Source organism: Oryctolagus cuniculus, chromosome 8 (assembly GCF_051225735.1).
Source record: "Oryctolagus cuniculus isolate XC-2025 breed Fujian yellow rabbit chromosome 8, ASM5122573v1, whole genome shotgun sequence".
NCBI classification, from domain to species: Eukaryota; Metazoa; Chordata; class Mammalia; order Lagomorpha; family Leporidae; genus Oryctolagus; species Oryctolagus cuniculus.
In genome coordinates this window covers 93,042,261-93,063,837 of record NC_142874.1, presented here as the reverse complement: position 1 = coordinate 93,063,837, position 21,577 = coordinate 93,042,261, and the positions used below count along the sequence as shown (strand labels likewise).

Sequence of the window (21,577 nt, the reverse complement as noted above, 5' to 3'; positions counted from 1 at the left end):
AGAGAGAGAAGGAGAGAGAGAGGAGAAGGAGAGGGAGAGGAAGAGATCTTCTATCCCCTGATTCACACCCCAAATGGCTGCAAAGGCCAGGGCTGGGCCAAGTGCAAACCAGGAGCCAGGAGCTTATTTTAGATTTCCCACATGGGTACAGGAGCCCAAGAACTTGGGCCGTCTTCTGCTGCTTTCCTAGGCACATTAACAAGGAGCTGGATCAGAAATGGAGCAGCCAGACCTGGAACTGGTGCCCACATGGGATGCCAGCGCTGAGGGCAGCAGCTTAATTGGCTGCACCACAGCACTGGCCCCATCCCAGCTGGAATGCTTTTTACAGTTCAGTGGAATTTCTTAAAGATTTTCTAAGCCAAATTTTAAAAAATACTCATATTTTAAAACGCATTTCACTTTCATTTTTCCATTCTCCAAGATCTTATTGACATTAATAGTGGAAATGAGCATGTGAAAATGTACTTAATTTTATGTACGTATCGAGAATCTTATTTTCAATATATATTATAGTGTCCTAAAACTTAGTAGCTGGCAGACACTGGGATATAATTCTTCCAAGTTCCTCATTTAGGTGAGATACGTAAAGTTCAGAAACATTAAGAAATGTTCTGGTTTCCCAGAGAGGTGCTGAGTCAGGATGAACCAAATTATTTTATAGGGGGCTGCACACAGGACAGCTGTTCTGTACATGTGACAGATAAGATCTATAATCTGAAAATTGTCCTTACTAACAAACTTTTATTTGCATAGATGGATGCATAGAATTGGGAGCATACGTTCGAGAGTGTATGTTGTTGAGATTAGCTGTTGTCAGGATTATGTCCACAAGCAAATGCATCAATTAGGACATTATAATTTCACTTAAGAAGACTCATGCTTTCCTAAAAATTGAATTCTGAGAATATTGACCAAAAGCATATACAGACCCTTCAAACCAAATCCTCTTTCTTTAACTTATTATACTGAAGCCTCATGGTAAACTCATATAGAGAACAAAATAGACCTTACAATATATTATTTCATAAATTACATAAAATATTCTGTTATTCAAATACAGAAATGACTCAAAATTGATAACGAGGTCAAAGGAACAACCAAAGTATCTAAAATAGTTTCCAAAACTGTCTGGCCCTTCACATATTCCTCCTAGTTTTCTACATTACATTATAAAGTTCTTACTAAACAGTCCAGTTATGTGAAAAAAAAGTTAACATTGTCTTTGACACTTGATATTTACAATAGTGTTATAAAAGTCTTTGTAAGAGAAATAGATGCTGACCAAGCCTTTTTTTTATATTATATTTAGGTTTCCTTGTTAAGGGAGACAGGGTCATTTAAACCATATATCATTTCCAAATCTTCAAGCTGATCTTCAAAATATCTTCTGCTTTAGAAGGTAAATTACTGGTTAGAGATCCTTGAGAAGAAAGGACATTTATTTTAAGGCTCTGGTACAACTCGGTTGGTATTTGTCTTTCAAATACACACACACACACACACACACACACACATCTTGTTTGGAGGTCCAGCGCTCCTTATTTTTCTTTTTCAACTTAGACGTATTTCTGAAGTGGAATAAGAGTAGGAGATACATTTTATATGGGAGTTAAAAATCGTTTTACAATTTATGAATCCTGTTTAGACAATCAGGGTAAAATTAATGATTTTATCTACATCTTTGTCCCTCTGGCTCCCTCTTTCCAGCAGATACCCACATTTTCCTGCCCTGTTTATTCCTGGAAGTAGGGGGCCCGAAGCAATAGCTAGAACGGGTCCAGAATTAACAGTAAACGCATAGGCCTGGGCAGACCCTGCAAGAATGGCTGAGGAGGGAGCCAGGGCCAGGGAGAAGTATGCAAAAACCACCCAGGCAGCCTTCAGAAAAAGGATGCAGGAGCAACGCCCTACTGAGAAGTTTCACTTCCGAGCCCGGGTCTTGTGGCTAGAACCCCGGGGCTGCGTTTCCGCAGACCGCGGCCACAGCCGCTCCGCGTGGAAAGCAGGCCCGGGAGCAGCGCGGAGCAGAGTGTGAGGAGACTCCGGCTGGCAGAGGCCAGGCAGGGCGGTCCGCAGGCTCCCGGGCTCTGGCCACCGCGATGCTGCCGGCGACGCGGAGCAAGGCGGGCGTGAGCCGGGACGCGCCCCGCGGCGGCCCAGCGCCCCCAGGTTGGTGCACGCGGGTCCGGAGAGGCCGGAGGGGGAGGCCACCCGGACGGCTCTGGGGCTTTGCGGAGACCCTAGGCTGCCGCCAGACATTAACCGAACTCGGGCCGCCGAAGCCAACAGGCTCCTGTGAGCAGCGCGTCCGCTTTCTTCCCGCCGCTTGGGGCAGCCCGAGGGTTTTTCTGGCCCCAGGCCTCCTGCTGGGCAATCAGGGATGTCAAGAGGTGGGGAGCTAGCTTCCAGCTCAGCGCTCAGCTCTGGCCCTCGGGATTCTGAAGGTTGGAATTTTCAGAGCTATTGAGACAGAGTCCAATAGTTCGCAAAGTCACTGTGGAACATGTTTCAAAGTTATACATGGGGTGGACATTGTGCTAAGCAGTTAGGACGCCTGATTAGGACATCGGGTGCACAGGTGCATTCCTGGCTTCAAGTTCTAGGTCTGGCTCCTGTCTCCAGAGTTCCTGCTAATGAGGACCCTGGGAGCATGTACGTGATGGCCCAAGTAGTTGGGTTTCTGCCACCCACTTGTGAGACCTGGATTGCGTTCCTGGCTCCCAGCCTCTACCTCTCAAACAAACAAATAAAAATCAAGGCATGCATGAAATTTCTGTAAGCATGTAGTGAAAACACGCTGTTGCAGCGCTGTGGCTTATGCGCCAGGCCTAACAAAGCCCCGGGCTGGTACACTGGCTTCTGGGATGGAGTGTGACGTGCCTAGGAGATAGTTTGCTCTACGGAGAAACTCCACGGCCAGCTGCCCTGGCCACAGCCTTCACTAACTGGGACAAAAGACAACCATCCATTTGGTAGAATAAAAACATGGATGAATACATTTTCAAAAGGGCGTGAAATCAGTTGTATTCGATTCTTGTCGAAGTAGAAAAGTACTTGAAAAGCTGGAGTTATGTGATGTTTATTTTGGTATAACACATTTGGAAACCCATGCCTACTGCAAATTTTCCCCGAACTTGAACATACCTTCATGTTTCAAATGCATTTGCAAATCCTGTAATAGTAAAACTGTTCAGTTTTGAAAAATGAAAAAAAAAAAACATGCTTCACTTGGGTATTAAAAATTAGTGAGATGTTCATGGTGAGAAATGCAACAAAAAGTACATTCTGGATGAAGTTCCTTTAATGTGCTAATAGAATTAAACTTTCATAGCCTGTTACTCTTTTAGGTAATGTAATTTTGGCTTAAGCTGTTTCTCTTGACTACTGTATTTTCAATAAATAAATTTAAAAGATTGCTTTTCAGTTAAAATGGGAAGTATATTTGTGATGATGGAAATCAACACGGAAGAACTTAGAGGTCATGAAAGTGTAATGTTAACATTTAAAATATGGAATGTTGACCTTCCTGTAAACTTTTTGTGGCTCCCAGAAGCTAGTTTCTGTAAATAAACCAGCCACGTCTCTCACGTCTTGGGTAGATCACCCCTTGTGTAATTTCAGTGGAATTTAGTAGTTTGGAGTTCAATTTGTTTTAAACTTCTGGATTGAGTATTTATCAAGAAAACAGCTTTTACTTCATTTTATACTTAAGTAACACTTTAATTTCTTATAATGTCTATAATGTGATGTAGAGTGTGATAAGAACCAACTTTTAGGTCATTCCTATTTTTTTTGTTTTTTAACTTTTCATGTACTTTTCCCCCATCTCCTTTGGTCCTTTTCGACACCTTATTTATCACTTGCTTCAGTTTCTTATGTGGACAGGACAATGAAATTTTCTTTTAATGACTTGTATTTTGACATTAACTCATGCCCATGTCCTTGGCTGGAGTATCTTCTAAGTGAGCTAGTTCTTATTAATCCTTTTGGTTTGCTTGCTTGCTTTAATGGGGGCATGTTTTAGGGAGACCTCTCACTGCTCTGAGCATGGCATGTTTTTCCCTAGCACTGAAGAGTGCAGCTTCCCATGATATGCTAGGGATCAGTTAGTCTAGCTGCTCAATTTTAGAGAAGAGAAAAAACATCCAGTGAGTCATTTGCTGACAGTTCCATAAGCAGTAAATGTTTAAAGATCATCCATTCATCAACTCCCTGACAGCCTGTTATCCCTCCACCAAAGCTGTGCAGTAGTAAGGGTACACAGTTTCCTTCATGTGAAAATATTTCATTCCTAGGAGTAGGTGACTGGCTTGTAAAGACACTATCTGTGGATACTGCCATCAGAGAAAAACTATCAGGACCCACTTGTCCTTTAACTAAAGCAAGAAAGGTATAATACCCAATACTGAAACAAAGTAGAAACTGTGTACATTGAATGAAAACTCCATAGAATGTATTTTCAGAGTACCAGTTGTGACTCAATTTACACATAAATATGTGTGAAACAGTAATTATCAAACTAAATTGTGGTATACTTCAACTTATAAGATGAAGAATCTTTCACTAAAATATTTACAGCTGTATTAAAAAAACACAGGTGAGGACCATTATTTTTACCAATTATATGCACAAAAATTACATCATTTATTTTAAGAGTAAATGGTGTTGCTTAATAACTTGTTACAGTTGTTATTTTATTACTTTATTCATATATTATAGAATATCTTTTGGGGACAGATATGAAATAAAAATACAAAGGGCAGACATTACAGAAGTTATTATTTAAAAAGTAACTTGTCCATTGGCTTCATAATTTGTTTTCTGCTTTAAATAAAAAGAATGCTGCCTATGTTTTACACCAGGTGTTGAGATAGTCCAGGTGGTGACAAATACGAGGTATTGCATAGAATCACACTAATCTTATATCTGTTTTTCACTTTGAGAAAAATAATGAGCCTTTTAAAAATTTACCAGTGGATAGAACTTTCTTTGTTATTTCCAAGTGCACTGCACTGAGGTAATCCAGCAAGACAACTTCCTTTGCAGTCATGAAAAGTAATTCATCAATGCTTTGTGGTCTTTTATAAGATTTCCTTCGTGTCTGGTTTATTAAAATAATGTATGTTTTATTATACTCTATGTCATATTTTCCTTTCTTATAAGCTCCTCTGCCACTTTTCCATATTAGAAGTTCTCTTTGCTTCATTTTTATATGTATTCCACATGATAAAAACAGAATGAAAAGTACAAGAACAGTCTTCTGACTATAGAATGCTGTTTGCAGTAAGTATGTCTCGTTACTTCGGTCTGATCCATGCTGTGTGAAAATTCTCATCCTCACGTCTGAATCAATATTCTCATTCCTTTTCAGCCATAAGATCACACCTAACTTTCAGAGGAATAATACAGTGTCAAGACCACTTGAATGTCTGGCTTTCTTTTTATAGCCACCGTTCTTTGTGTTCCTACTTTGAACTCATATGAAGTGGACATGGAATTACCTTGAGAAGCAAGAGCACCATGAGCAAGAGGTTACGTTGATCAGGAGAATTATATAAAAATATGTGATAGTTCATTGTGTTCTTTCATTTATGAAAGTTTTTCTGATTATTAAATTTAGAACTTCTGAGTCACAATATTTTTAGGGGGTGTGGAGAAGCACCAATGTGCAGTATTCTACAAATCACTGGAATAGCAGCTGTGGAACATTGGTCTTGTTACTGTCTGGAGAATTCCCTAAAGTTTACACAGTTTCTATCAGTTGACAACACTTTATTTAGGCTTAACATTGATAAAGTTAAACATCTCTTTAGTTAAATATATTTTCAGTACAGTTACTGACTTATTAGGTGCTATCAGAGAAAGTCAGTGAGATAAAGTTGGAGCAAAATGAGATAATTTCCTTAATTCTCTCATCACTTTCTCAATACAAACTTGGAACTTTCATTACTCCAAGCACTTCTCTATAGCTCACAGAGCTTTCCTACAGTGGATGCTGTCAATCTATACCCATATAAAATGGGTAAAGCCCTATGACTCATTCAAATTCTCAGACGTACTCACTTAGGCCAAGAATAAGCACTTGATTCAAAGATAGCAAGTCCATTGGCTACATAATGGCCAATGACAACTGTGATTGGGATGATACACATTTGTTGGACTCAAACAAGCTCTTCCCTATTAAAGTAGATATAATAAGATTATTGTTAGTGGAAGGTCAACAACTTATCTGATTTACATAGCTGACAGCTCCTGTGCAAGATGGTTAATTAGAAAGAAGCTGTGATGAGAGAAGAGAGGACTGAAAGAGGGAGCAGTTAGTCTTCTTTTCTGCCTTCCTAGTCTCAGGCCAAGCAGGCACCAGCTGCATTTGTTTGCTGGTCTTGTATGTCCCTCAAATTGCCTTTGATGTTTTTACAATTATTCTCTTTTTGGAAGAAAAAAAGTTGAGGTTAGAGAATCTTTGTTTCTCAAAAACTGCAACTTCTGTCACTGTAAGCTTCTTTTGCTTTTAGAAAGTTGATGTTACTGTTAAAATGTCTGCTTTGTATCTTCCATTGAAATGTAAACAATTTGAGGATGAATCTGTTCCTTTTACGAACGGAGTATGAGTACGTGTAGTGCTCCTCCAGATGAGGATATTTGGAGTTTCTAGGTCTATGATTGAAAGTTGAAAAAAGCCCGTACAGTTATTTTTTAAGATTTATTTATTTATTTATTTGAAAGGCAGAGTTGAGAGAGAGAGAGAGAGAGAGATCTTCTATCTGTGGTTCACTTACCAGATGGCTGCAGTGACCAGCTGTGGGCCAGGCCCGAAGCCAGGAATTTCATCCATGATCCATGTTTCCCACATGGCTGGTAGAGATTGAGACACTTGGGCCACCTTCTGCTGCCTTCTCAGGCACATTAGCAGGGAGCTGGATCGGAACTGGAGCAATCGGTACATGAACTGGTGCCCATATGGGACTGTTGTCACAGGCATCAGCTATACCCTCTATGCTCAATGCCAGCCCCTCCCTGCAGTTATTTTTTTTTTAAGCCTCCAACTGAAGTTCCTAGAGTTGGTGAGGAAATAATTAATTCAAAGCTTAGTATTGTAAGAAGTGAGCATTGTTAAAAGTTTGAACTTTATCATCATAAAATTATAACATTAGTATTTTTCCATGTTTTGTTAATAGGACATTTTTTATTTATCTGGAAAACTTATGGTATTTTGGATAGATTTAAAAATGTATTTAGGGGCCAGTGCCTATAGTGCCAGTGTCCCACATGGGCGCCTGGTGGAGTTCTGGCTGCTCTACTTCCTATCCGGCTCTCTGCAATAGCCTGGGAAAGCAGTAGAAGATGACCCAAGTTCTTGGACCCCTGCACCCACGTGGGAGACCCAGAAGAAGCTCCTTACTCCTGTCTTCAGATCAGTGCAGCTCCAGCTCTTGCGGCCATCTGGGTAGTGAACCAACGGATGAAAGACTTCTCTCTATTTCTCTCTCTGTATTTGCCTCTCTTTAAGTCTGCCTTTCAAATAAATAAATAAACCTTTTAAAAATTTTGTTTAAACTGACACATACAAAGTGATAATGGTTGTGACATTTATCTTAGAAAAAGAGGAAGAGAGGCTATAAGTATAGCATGATTTACCAGCTACTATCTCAATCCCCCTGGTATATGAAGAAAAATGGCATCATTGTTAGGCCATTTTGAAAACCTTTTTATACAGTATCAGTGGATAAGTATCAATCTGAACTATAAGTATTGTACTTCAGAGGTTATTAGTCCTTGCTAGTCCTTGACCCGCACAATTTTCTGTAGTGAAATAGAAAGGATAATATCCTCAATAAGTTACATATGATATGTTAAGGAGATTAATGATCACATTGGAAAATAATTCAGAATCCACTTTAGGGTTGCTGAACTATAGAGATATGAATAAATAAAGTTCAGGTGTGATCAATTAAGTGCAGTGATGTAGATGAAGGAATGATATTCAGAATGAATTTTTTTTTTTTAAATTTAACACGAAGTGTCATGATGAGTGAAGTGAGAGTTGCAGAAGGGGCTGGCACTGTGGCGTTGGAGGTTAAGCCTCCACCTGTAGTGCCAGCATCCCATATGGATGCCAGTTTGAGACCCGCTGCTCCACTTCCAATCCAGCTCCCTGCTAATGCACCCTGGGAAATCAGTGGAAGCCTGTCCGAGAGCTTGGTCTCCTGTACTCACATTCTCTCTTCCTCTCTCTGTAACTCTGCCTGCCTTTCAAATAAACAAAATGTTGCAGGAGAAGAAGCTGGAAAAGTAATCCAAAACTAAATTGCATGAATCTATGTAGAGTGTCCCATAAAGAGTAGCTCTTGAAGAGTTTTTAAGCGGAGGCATGACATGATTGGTTGTATTTTTGTTCTTAAAAGAGCACAAGAACTGCTACTGGGATAAGAAAGAAGGAAACCATGGAAGCTGGTGAACAATGTGGAGCTTACTGAACAGTAAAATACAAAGGGGTGTATTTGTTATTAAGAATTTATTACTTACATACAAATTTAGGAACTTACTACTTACATACTTTTAATGGTACAGTATATATGGTGCCTAAGGAAGACTGAGAAGTGGATGGTTACTCTGAGGCTTGTAGCATGGAAAACTGGGAGGATCCCAAGGCTTTGTTTACTGCAATGGAAGAGATTGAAGGAGCAGGAGAAAACTAGTGGTGCATGAAAGAATATGTTTTCACTTTCTGATACATTGCACTTGAGGGGTGTGAGGAATCATTAGGTTGAGATGTCAGGGATAACACGAGTGGAATGTGGGAAAGGCTATTCAGTCTGGAAATACAAGATTGGGAAAAAATATGGTATTTAAAACTGTGACTGTAACTAATTTGTAGTAGGAAAAGATAGAAAGTAATTTGTAGTAGGAAAAGATGACTTATGATACAGACTGATGGGAATCAGACACGTGAGTGCTGGTAGACAAAGAGTCAGTCCCACTGACTGCATGTAAAAATGACAGTATTTTCAAGTTATTAAATATATCATTAATTTAACCTATTTATTTGTTGCAATAAAGGGGCTAAAATTAAAATTATGTCTGTGGCTAGTAATTGAGATTTGCATTGTGTTTTCTATTGTAGAACATTACCTTCATCTTTTAGAAAAAATTTCCAGTGAATCCTCTTAGAGATTTTATTTCGTTTTTGTGACACATCATTGGTTATATAGCATCAGATTGTTCTCACAAAAATTCTAGTGAAAGTCCCATTTCCTCCAGCAGTGGAGTTAGCACCTCTTTACATTCCTGCAGTGTTATTTCATGATTTACTTAGCATTTTTTTTCTTGAACACTATTTTTTGGGTACTTTTTGGGATTAGGGTTTCTCTCTTCCATGTATTACATATTCATATAATTTACTCATATTTCCATTGTGACTTTTGTCAAAATGTGTGAAACCACATTACATAGTGAAGATTTAAACTTTATGTTCCTCATCTCAAATATTTTGGTTAATTTATTTTTGTTAAATTGGTTTTAGGCTTTTGGGCTGGGCCATCAGGAACAATTTTTCTAACTAGCCCACCAAGAGGATCTTCTGTATATATCACTATTAGGAAGTAAGAGAACCATAAAGGCATTGAACAAGGTGTTGACACCTGGAACACTCTGGTGTTTGAACCCCAAGAATTTCTGGCTCCTGAACCATCTCCTATTTCTTAGATCCATAGCAATAAACAGAGATGCCTTTCATTTCATTGGTAATTAATTTTATTTGTGTATTCATTTGAGGAGAACTAAGTTTGATATGCTAGTAAATCTTTCATTGCATTAATTTGAGTAGAAAAGTTCTAAAAGGTTATTGGTCTCGGAAGGAATATATAATAACTTGTTTTATTTAAGTCAAATGACAAAGCTGGAAGCTTCATTTACTTCTGGTACAACCACATGAAGGCTTAACTCTGCGTTAAAAAGATGAGAAGGAAAATCTATTTTGATTAGTTGATACTAAACTGTGTAAAATGTTAAAATAAAGCACTTAATGCTTTTTTTTTTCAGATTTATTTGAAAGGCAGAGTTACAGAGAGAAAGTCTTTCATCCACTGGTTCACTCCCCAAATGTCCACAACAGGCAGGGCGGCGCCAGGCAAAAGCTGGGAGCCAGGAGTTTAATCCAGTTATCCCACATGGGTGCAGGGACCCAAGCACTTGCCCAGCACTTAGGCCATCATCAGATGCTTGCCAAGGCACATTAGCAGGGAGCTGGACGGGAAGTGGTATAGCCAGGTCTCAAACTGGTGTCCATATGGGATGCTGGCGCTGCAGGCTCTGAGGCTTTACCCTACGCCACAGCACTTCTCCCCATTTAATACTTTTTTGAAGGATTTAAAATATGCATGTAGAATTGCAGTTTAAATTATGAAAAGAGTTTTATTTGTATAACAGACTAGTTAACCTGATCTTCTAATCTGTCTGATTTCCTATACATTTTTAAAATATTAACTAATGACTTTTTTAAAAGATTTATTTATTTGAAAGACAGAGAGAGAGAGAAAGAGAGAGAGAGGTCTTCTTTCCGCAGGTTCACTTTCCAAATGTCCACAATGGCCAGGGCTGGGCACGCTGAAGCTAAGAGTCATGAACTTCTTGGAATCTCACACGTGGGTCCAGGTCCCAAGCACTTAGGCCATCCTCTGCTCCTTTCCCAGGCTCATTAGCAGGGAGGTGGCCAGGAAGTGGAATAGCTGGGACTGGATGCCAGCGTTGTAGGCGATGACCTTACCTGCTACACCACAATACCGGCCCCAACTTAACTGGTTTTTGAAGATAATTAAAGCTTCAATTTTGTTTTCATTTGTGGGATTATAATACTGATATCTATATTCAAGTATGAGATGTTACTTGCTTGTTCTATGATTTTTGGACAAGCTACTAAAGTTCTCTAAAATCTGATTTCTTTATATCCGAAATGAATAGCGCACATATTTTATAAGGCATCATGATGAAAATGTGTTTTCATATGTATTCTAGAAAGCATGCATAGCAGATGCTTATTAAATGGCAAATATTTTGCTCATGAAATAGTGTTCAAAGTTCACTTTTATTAGAAGGAATATGTATGGTTCATTTGTTGTACTTTTGGTGTCGATTTCATATGAATCTTAGGAAAAAGAACCCTATAGAATTGTTTTTTCATATTTTCTGATTAATTTTCCCCATTGTTGTGTTGAACACTATAATTTCTCAAACACATGTGTCTAAGTATTGAATATAAATTGAGCTTGATGAGATTTATGATCTGTTAGGAAAACAAATTACGTGGTATTACATGTGAAATTGTGTGCTGTCTCCAGAGAAAATAGTTAATGAGCAAACAAAAGTTAGTAATTTTGAAAATTTAATTCCATTTATACATAATTTTAATAAGAATACAGCTAATTTTTCACGTCTTTATTTCTTGAAGGAGATGTAGTCCATAACTGTATCATATATCATTCTCTTCCAGACTGAAACAAAAATTAAAACATCACACACAAAATGAGTAGATTATAGTGGAGTTGACTCTGAGATTCTCAATGGCTTTTGAAATAAAGACATTTCAGATGTTATCAAACAAGTAAACGGAGTATCATATATAGTTCTATAGGCAAAGCTTTAGTGATATATTCAAGTTGTTTAAAGGATTTCTGAAGTAATTTTTTGCCTATAGGGTATGAATCGATAAAGTATATAGTGTCTCCCTTAGATCTTTGATGTTCACAGAATAATAGAAATATTACTCAAAAAAAGTTTTAGTTAATTAGGAAGCATAATTATGGGAAGAAGAAAGGGATAGCTCTCCTATTTCTTTTATGAGGACCCACCTACTGTGATAAAAGTAATTAACAAACATTATGTTTCTGCTTTTCCTCAGGAAAATCTAGAGAATTCATGACATGTCTGCTGTATTGATAGATAGTATTTCATTACTTTATGATCTCTCAGAGTCATTTTCTGATCTGGTGCCTGTAATAGAATCATCATTTACTAGTTGTAAGACCTTAGATAATGCCATCACAAGTCATCTCTATAACTCATGTTTTTCAGTTGGCAAAACATGAAAGAATATGTGGTAATCATCGAGTTTCGATAATTGATAGTTGTCATGGCTGTCGCTGGGTGAGTAGGTGTGTGGCCAAAGGCATCAGTACAAGGGGTGACTCATACTTTTCTTACTTGATAGTCAACAGCTGCAATACTTGAACTCACACTTCCATGCCTTTATTCTTTGGGTACTCTTTGGCCTAAACTGTATTCTGCAGCATATATGTTTCTTGGAAAAGGTGTTAGTGGTGAATATGCATATTTGAATATTCTTTTGGTTTGAGAAATTCCTTAACTGAAGAATTCTCTCTACTTCTACTATGGTGTGGCTATGACTTGGCTCTTGAACTCATGCATGGCTTTTCATCCCAAAGTCATTAAGTAATGGTACTAAGAGGTAGGACACTTAATCAAATTATGGTGTTCAGGAGTGGGCCTAGTCAGCCGTTCTCTTTCTGCTTCCTGTTTCATCATGCAATCCTTTATTCCTCTTGTGCTCCAACATTTCCATTTGCCACCCTCACCAGAGGCCAAACCAGTGGGCCACCCAGTCTTGGACCTGAACATCCCAAAACTGTGAGCTGAAAGCCCTTTTCTCATGAATTTAATTTCTTCAGGTATTTCTTTATAGTGAACAAATCCGAGTACTACAAATTCATTGTTTCACAAATACAACTAGCTATGGGATGTTGTTATCTCAGCCCTGGTAGAGACATAAGTTCCTTTGCAAGTGTATCAGCTCTATGATACAGCAGGTAGTTGTTGAGATAATTGTTCTCTCACAAAGTTGTTGAGATAATTGTTCTCTCACAAGAAGATCAATGGCACCGTGCTTACATCTTTTCTCTAGTGCTGTGCACACCATATTGGAAACAAAGTTCCGATCTTTGGCAGATAGCCACGCTTTGAATGAGTGAGATAAAGGAGAACTTGAAATAGGAATAGAAACTTTAGAGTTACAGAATAGGGGAAATGGCACTGATGGACACACAATTTTTTTTTTTTTTTTGACAGGCAGAGTGGACAGTGAGAGAGAGAGACAGAGAGAAAGGTCTTCCTTTGCCGTTGGTTTACCCTCCAAAGGCTGCCGCGGCCAGCGTGCTGCGACCGGCGCACCGCGCTGATCCGATGGCAGGAGCCAGGTGCTTCTCCTGGTCTCCCATGTGGGTGCAGGGCCCAAGGACTTGGGCCATCCTCCACTGTACTCCCTGGCCACAGCAGAGAGCTGGCCTGGAAGAGGGGCAACCGGGACAGAATCCGACTGGGACTAGAACCCGGTGTGCCGGCGCCGGGGGCAGTGGATTAGCCTAGTGAGCCGTGGCGCTGGCCCAATTTTTACGTCTTTTAATACCCTTATGATTGATTCCAGTTATTTGTGTGGGATGATGGTGGAATGTGCTACAGGAGATAAGAGGAAATCAGAAAGTGATTCGCTTTAGGAAAAGTAAAGTATAGGAATGAAGTAAAACTAGGAAAGTGAAAAGGGAATGATAAATATAAGAAAATTTTGTGTCTGAATATGCAGCTGATATTTTAAAAAGCATGTGTGCATTTAAACTGATCAATTAATTGTACAGGTATTCATGTTGGATTCTGTGAGCTGATACCAAGTCAATGATGATATAACCTATGCAACACACTCTGTTTAAATATTGGGATTTTATTCATAATAACACTCTGAAATTCAGAGCAATTTAACAACAATGCCTCAAAACTAATTATTTCCATGTGAGAAATGTTTGTCAGTGAAGAACATTTCTAAAACAAACATGTAGACTGTTAAAAATCATCCAATCAAATCAATGTTGAAATATTTTTTCTGCTTAAAACAATAGTAACTGATATAAATGCAAGTAATTTAGACAGAGAATGGCTTTTACATCTTTTAGGCTGACTTAACAGGCCATGTCAAAAACAAAATTAATATGGCAATGACTTTTATCAATTTCATAGATTGGATGCTCTTTAAAGGAAAGGGTATCCTCTGTCCTCAGTGCAATAGAGATAAGCACATGAATAGATACTGGCTTATTAGTTGGTACAAAGAGTGTCATTTGAGTGGCTAATTAAGTTCATGGACAAATAGAACTGGAGACATTTCAGATTGTTTTGTTTCTAGGGTGTTCTGAAAGCCACACTTCTGAGTATCTCCAGAGTTCTCTTATCTACTCTTGGATGACCACCCTAGCTTTGGGCATCTATTTTCAAACTAGTTTACAGAAGATCTTCCTTTGTTATGGGGAAAAATCTTAAAAATTCATGGAGCCTTTAATACAAAGTTAATATTAAGGTATTTCTCAATATTAAATTAACTTTTAATCTGATAAGAAGTACTTTAGTTATTTGTACCAAGATTTCTGTAACCTTTTAATATAACAATATTTACCAATTTAAAACAGAAAAAAGTATAATTAGGATCTAAAAGCAAATGAAATTTAATATCCTCTCTGCGTATCTGGAAGATTAACACACATTACTTTATTTTTATTTCTCTAAGATAAAACATGAACATAATTGAAACTATGTAACAAGGTGAAAAAAGTAGGAAAAAAAAAACACTGTGCCCATACTTTCTAGTTTTAAGTTTTCTATGTTTACCTCTTCAGCTTTGTAGCTTTAATAAATTTAATGTTTGTATATGCACCTTAAGGTTACATTTGTATGGTTATTTGGTGAGGTCTTATTAGTAAATGTTTCAATTTTGCTCTTTCCCTATATAAATTTATTATACAATATTTAAAAAGCATAAGAAATTTTTAAAAATCCACAATGATTTGTTGGGTAAAAGAATAGATAATCCTCCATATAAGACTATTATTATTAATCTCAGGAAAGACCAAATTGTTCTTATCAGCATAGAAACATTTTTCATAGCACTGGATTTGAAGTTGAACAAGCACAGGAGCAAATTCTAGCTCTGTCACTAACCTTAGTCTTTTGGAAGCTGTGGAACTTGTCTGATACCCAGGAGGCCTTACCTATTGTAATAATCACATTAATTACTTATGACAATACTTTGTTCAAAATAGCAATTCAATTAATATATTTTTTCTTAAAAGAAAAACACTGCAGAAATGAATATAGCTTTGATTAGGCATTTAGAAGTGAGGATGTTGGGTGATAAAGTGTCCTGAAGCCTCCATAATCTTGTGCAAGGGTAATTATTCTTCATTCCTTTGTTCTCCAACTGGCTAGTATAGAGCTACTCTGCCAGGTTCAATGGATATACAAAAAAGCTTCCACTCTCATGGATTATATTTATGTGACCTAGGGATGAGAAAGCTGAATAGCTCTACTTAATTTTATTTTCACCCTAACAACATCAGATGACTCAAAAATGGTAAGCTTGCCAAGGTCTGAATAATTCAGTTTATAAGAACTAGTTAGTCGGGGTGAGCAAAAGTTGAGTGTTTTCACTACCTATTGGGGGTGACTCCTGACACATAACTGCTGCTCCAGAAACTCACCACTCATTTCAGAAGGCAGTCATGAGTGCAGTCCCTTGAGACAGTGCTTTGCAAATGTGTTATTCCCACAAGACCTTCCTCAATTTTTGAGTATTCTACTGTTCTCATTTCATTTCACTACCAGAAATGAGAAGCCATTGCCAAATACCATAGATACAAGGCAACCATACAAACAGATTGAAAATAAAATGATTTTGAAATGATTAGAAGTAAGGAGAGACTCTGGGCATATTCCCTTGGCTCATAGCTTTTGAAAGTGTTGGAATTCCTGAAGTCAAAAGCTCTCCAAACTCAGACACTGCACTGGTGACAGCCAGAATTGGGAAGCATTCTAGAGGGGCTGATTTTCTATTATTCCTTACCACAGGAGTTTGCACGTGACCCACTGGCTAATATTGTTTACCCAAAGAACATTTCACCTTCCAGGAGTTTGAAAATGAACTATTTAGCACTTACAGGTGCTTGGCATTATGATAATTGCTCTGCAAACTTTATCTTCCTTAATTCTCACAGCAACAAGTTTCACAGGTGGTGTTAGCCACTTGGGGAATCCAGGCACTGAACAGTTAATTATTAGCTTCAGGCCTTGTAGATAATCACTATTTTAGCTTGAATTCAAATCCAGGGCACCAAAGTCTGGCCTCTTATCCACTATATGTCTCTCTGAAATAAACTCATTTCATTTTTACAGAAATATATTATCTACATCCATATCAGAAATTCTTCCTATGTGGACATTTCTGTTTTTGTAATATGTACAGGAGTATTATTGTAATTATTTTAATAGGAAAAATATGCTGCATAAAAGAGGCTATTGTTACCTGTTTGTGGATTAACATAAAAACCTTCTTTACAAGGGCTGAAACAGACAAGAGTTCCCCTTTGATAATAGTAAGAAATTTAGAAAATTTTACAGCTTTGTAGATCTTTGGAGGCCAATGAAATAACAGAAAACAAAATGCCTGCAATGTTATGTAGAAAACCAGAGTCTTTAGTGATATCATTAGTTTACATAAATGGTCAAAGCTGTGATACATATGTCATGAAAATATATTGTAAAATGCCAGCCATAAAGAATACTTTGAGGATGCAGGGCTAATGTGCTTCTGTCTTTGCACCCTCTAAGGAATTTTCAACCCCCCACTACCTGACTCTTAGAAAGTTCTTCTAATACACCATGTGCTTTGACTGAATGAGTAACCTAAACAACGATCATCTGAGCTGTTTAATCAGAGTGATGCTACAAAGACTGGGTGAAAACAGCAGATCCTACACTGCAACCTCTCTGTTTGCTTGAGAGGACTCTAGGTGAGAGAAAGAGCTAGAGAGGAAAGTGGCATTCAGACGTTGTGGTGGACAAAATAACATTCCTACCCAAACACTCATGTCCTGACCCTGAACCTTTGATTATGTCAAGTTATCTGCAAAGGGAAATTAAGGTTGCAGAAGGGATTATGGCTGTTCATCAGCTCACCTGGCCATGAGGCAAGCATCACTAGTTGTTCGGGTGGGTCTGATAGATTCACCAGCGTCCACTTTAAGCGGAAAAAAGAGGCACAGGAATCGCAGAAATGGTGGCGTGTGACATCCAAAGGCTTGAAGAAAGAGGCATGAGGCCAAGCGTGAGTCAAGAGCGAGGATGGCTTGGAGGAGCCGGAAAATGCGCGTTAAGTAGATGCGTCCCCAGCGCCTCCTGGGGAGTCGCTCTGCCAGTATCATGAGTTATACCAGTGAAACCCATTTCAAACTTCTGGCTTCCAGAAACTGTAAGATAAATTTGTGTCACTTTAAAGTCGCTAAACTTGTGGTCTTGCAGATTTTTAAAGGCAGGTAGATCCAGCATACTACAGCATGAAGGTTTCAGACAGGACCATGGCAATGAGCCATTGCTACACCATCGGTCTAGCTAACAAAAACTGGATGTAACTCAGAAAAAAATAACCTTTTATAAACTATGAGGAACACATCGATGTTCCCTTTGGGTAGTCATCTTGGCAAGATATATACCTTTTCATTATTATAACATGTCTGTGGAAGTCACTGTTGTTTTTATTACCAAGGAAGATGGCAAAGTCCCATTGTTTATTCACAATCAGTGGTTTTACTGGCCACTGCTGTAGTGACAATTCATACTAGTGCAAATACATGGACTGCAGCAAGGTACTGATTTTTATAGTGCTTATTTAGCATGAGTGCAAAACGAGAATAACTAGAGTGCAAGATTGTTATGAGGTTAAAATAAATTAATGTTTGTGAGATAGCAGAATGGTGTTTGGTCCATAGTAGGCCATCATCACTGCTGTACATTGTCAGTAACTGCTGGGTACCAGGCCCTAAGCCAGTTTTACAGGTTTCCTATTTTACCTCTAGGAATTAGTGATCGAGATCTTTATTTTCTAGGTTTATTTTATTCATTTTATTTGTAAGGCAGTACAAAAAAGGACGGGGGGAGATATCTTCCATCAAGCAATTTGCTCCCCAAATGCCTGCTATAACTAGGGCTGGGCCAGGACGAAGCCAGGAGCCAGGATCTTAATCTGGGTCTCCCACATGGGTGGCAGGGATTCAACCACTTGGGCCATCACCTGCTGCCCAGGGTGTATTAGCAGGAAGCTTGATTGAAAGCAGAGTAACTGAGACTTGAACCAGGCACTTTGATATAGGATGTGGGCATTCTGTATGGAAGCTTAACCTGATGTTCCACAACACTCACCCCTCCATTTTTTTCAGGTAACTAATGGAGTATAGAAAGTCACTTAACCAAAGTTGAAAGCTTTTAAGTGATGGAGTCAGGACAGCTGCTGAAATGATTTACTATCCATGAACTTGTCTTAGTACTGGATGCTGTGTGACTCCATTAAATCTCTATTTGGTCTTGATGCCTCAAAGATAAGAAGATATTCTGAGAAAGACAACTGACTTAGATGTGCAAGTATTATTGCACTGCTTTTGAAAGGTCAATACTATTACTTTATGATTCCTCTGTGTTTATTATCAGAGAATGAAACCTCTGTAACACTGGAAGGAAATTATTGTGACTCTTCTCCTAATGATAAAATTTCAGGTGGACTGTGCTGGTTTGCCCTGTGTGGAACTATATGACATAATTAAGATTACCATCTTATAAGAGTAGTATATGTGCATTATAGAGTATTTGAAGAACATAGAATAATATAAAAATAAAATTATAATTTACCATGGATCTCCACTCAGAAATGAGTACTGATAATATTTGTCTTGAGTTGTATGAGTTTGTGTATATAAGAGCTCATATTGTGTTTATGGCTTTGTAATTTTCATGTAATTTATGCATTCATTCTTGATATATTTTCAGTGTTTCAAATGTCAGATCCTAAAAGCACAGGTACATTTGCCAAACACAGGCATTATGTAAAATTTAGATCATTCTGATTTATATATAGTCAGTCCTTCATTTTATGGTGCAAAGTTTTTATTGACACTTTACTTCCAAGACAATATTTATATTCTAATCCTTGGTTAAATGAGATTAGAAGATTCTTCAAGCTCAGGTCCTAGTGAAAGTAAACTATGTTGTGTTAAAGTAATTCCATGTAAGTTTGCTTCCTTTTTATGATCTTGATCCCTTTAGGGGCATGAATTATGCTTTATAGTCTTTTTATCTCTTAAAATCTGAACAATTGATTTTCAAAAATCATTAAATGGCCGGCACCATGGCGCACTAGGTTAATCCTGCACCTGTGGCACCAGCATCCTATATGGGCGCTGGTTCTAGTCCCGGTTGCGCCTCTTTGAGTCCAGCTCTCTGCTGTGGCCCGGGAAGTCAGTAGAGGCCCCTGTGCCCATGTGGGAGACCAGGAGGAAACTCCTGGCTCCTGGCTTTGGATTGAAGCAGCTCCGGCCGTTGCGACCATTTGGGGAGTGAACCAAAGGAAGGAAGACCTTTCTCTCTCTCTCTTTCTCTCTCTCTCACTGGCTGTAACTCTACCTGTCAAATAAATAAAATCTTTTTAAAAAATTAAAAACAATCATTAAATGATTATTAGATAAACATAAAGGCATAATTTTTAAATATAAGGAATTGATTTTATGTATCTTTAATATGGATGATTTTAGTAAACCATCCCTTTGGATTTCAAAAATAACTGATATGAAAAATCCAAATGATGAGTAAAAACTATAAAAATATTAGTCTACGATGGTAACAGAAACATAGGAAGATTGTACCATTAAATCCAAATGAGTTTAAGTATTAAGAATTTTCAAAGAATCAGCTGTAGTTTGTCTCATTATTCATTTGTGTATCTATTAATTTTTCTCTATTTTAAATGCCTATTACTTCCTATTTTGATTATAATTGTAAATTACATTAACATAGTCATATCCTCAAGTCAAGTGGTAAACTACATACCATTTTATATTTACAAATTCAGACAAAATGTTTTTATGTATGGAAACTATATTTGGATAGCTATGCTATATTTGAATGTAAATAATAGATTCAACAAATGGATTGCTAAAATTAAGAATAAATTTAAAACATTCATTTTTCATGTATTCTTGACAGTATTCCATTTTTAATACAGTCATATTGTATAGAGCTTCAGTTTTGGATGAAGAATGTCCCCCACATTTTAATGGAAGAAAAGAAAAATATAAACAGCTGTAATATTTCTTTCTGATTCTTCATATTCTGAAATACTATTTCTTTGGGCGTTCAAATGTTTATGAAACTTATATATAGATCTTATTATACTTTCAAATGTCATGTATTAATGAAAACAAATATTAATGAAAATGTCAAGTGGTACTGTCAAATATTAATGAAATTTCCAATACTTTCTTATCTCAGCTCAAAAAGGAGTTTAGTATTCAATATTGTACAAAGTATCAAGCATAAGTAAAATAATTCAGCATTAATTATATAAAATTTGGCTTTTGTAACCAGGTTACTGTCTGAGTTCTGAATTAGTTTTTTTAATATGAAATCTAAAATGTGGGAATTGAGTAGTAAAAAAAAATCTTTATAAAAGCATAAAATTGAATACTCTTAAAATTACTTTTATTTAATCAATGTCATAAAATAACCTCAGAAAACATCATGTACTAATATACACTTTTTATAGCTTTGGATAAGCCTCATTAATACAACATTCACTTCAGAATTGCAATACAAATTTTAGAAACATAATTTCAAATATTGTGTCCCCTATTTGTCAGTAGGCATTTTGGCCCTTAACTGACAATCATTTTACTGAATTAAGATTTTGACCAAGTTAATGACTTTATTGAATGGAATCATTCACATTCAGTTCCTTAACAAATAATATTATAGGCCATTTGGAATTTTTTGCCATAAGAAAGACTAAAATCTGCATTTTCTTTATATCAATGAAAAAAGGAATTATGGCTATAATAATAAACTGTAGCATAAGAAATATTATCAGAATTAAAAAAAAAAACTCTATAGTGATTCTCCAGATTAACAGACTTAAGAATTTTCCAGATGCTTAGTTACATGATTATCCTTTCCTGGACCTCAGTTCCAGAACAGTCAGACTCTAATGAGCTCCCAAAGGAGGATCCGATGCAGGCAGGCCCTTCACCGCATTTCCAGAAGGGGATGGAGTTGATATGGGAGTAATGGAGTTGTTATTGACTGCTGTGACAGAGTGCAGAATGGTTCTAGAACTGCTTGGTGCTTTGATCACTTGCTGTGCTGTGAGCCCTACCCAGAAGTTCTGTTTACCCCGCACACAGGCCCCAGGAGGCCTTGGGGAGCTTCTGCGGCTGGCAAGAGACAGACTCTGCAGGTCTGCTGCTTCCTTTCTTACCAAGAAAAGCTGCAGCGGATGCAGACCTCAGGAGGCTACTTTCTTGCTGGTTTTTCTTGAGTCAAATAAGTAGAAATCCATCCTATTCTTTCAGTGTACACATATTTTCTAGTATCTTGTTTTTCTAAGATACTAAGAACCCCAGTAGGGTATGAATCGTGGTGCAGTATTCCTGCAGAATGTTTTCCTAAAGGTGTGATCTTAATCAGCTGTGTATTCATAATGCGA

At 37.6% G+C, this 21,577-nt stretch overlaps 1 protein-coding gene across 2 annotated transcripts in view; it reads left to right on the top strand.

Annotated features, from left to right (window-relative positions):
• The first annotated feature begins 1,738 nt into the window (after positions 1-1,738).
• BANK1 (B cell scaffold protein with ankyrin repeats 1) overlaps positions 1,739-21,577 on the top strand; it is a 352,635-nt gene continuing 332,796 nt past the window's right edge. Inside the window, exon 1 of one of the 2 annotated variants that reach the window (XM_017347389.4) lies at positions 1,739-2,172. In XM_017347389.4, the coding sequence (XP_017202878.4) occupies positions 2,103-2,172 (70 nt within the window). In that variant the 5' untranslated portion in view covers positions 1,739-2,102. The remainder of the gene's footprint in view (positions 2,173-21,577) is intronic. The other variant, XM_008267565.5, reaches the window with a different exon arrangement.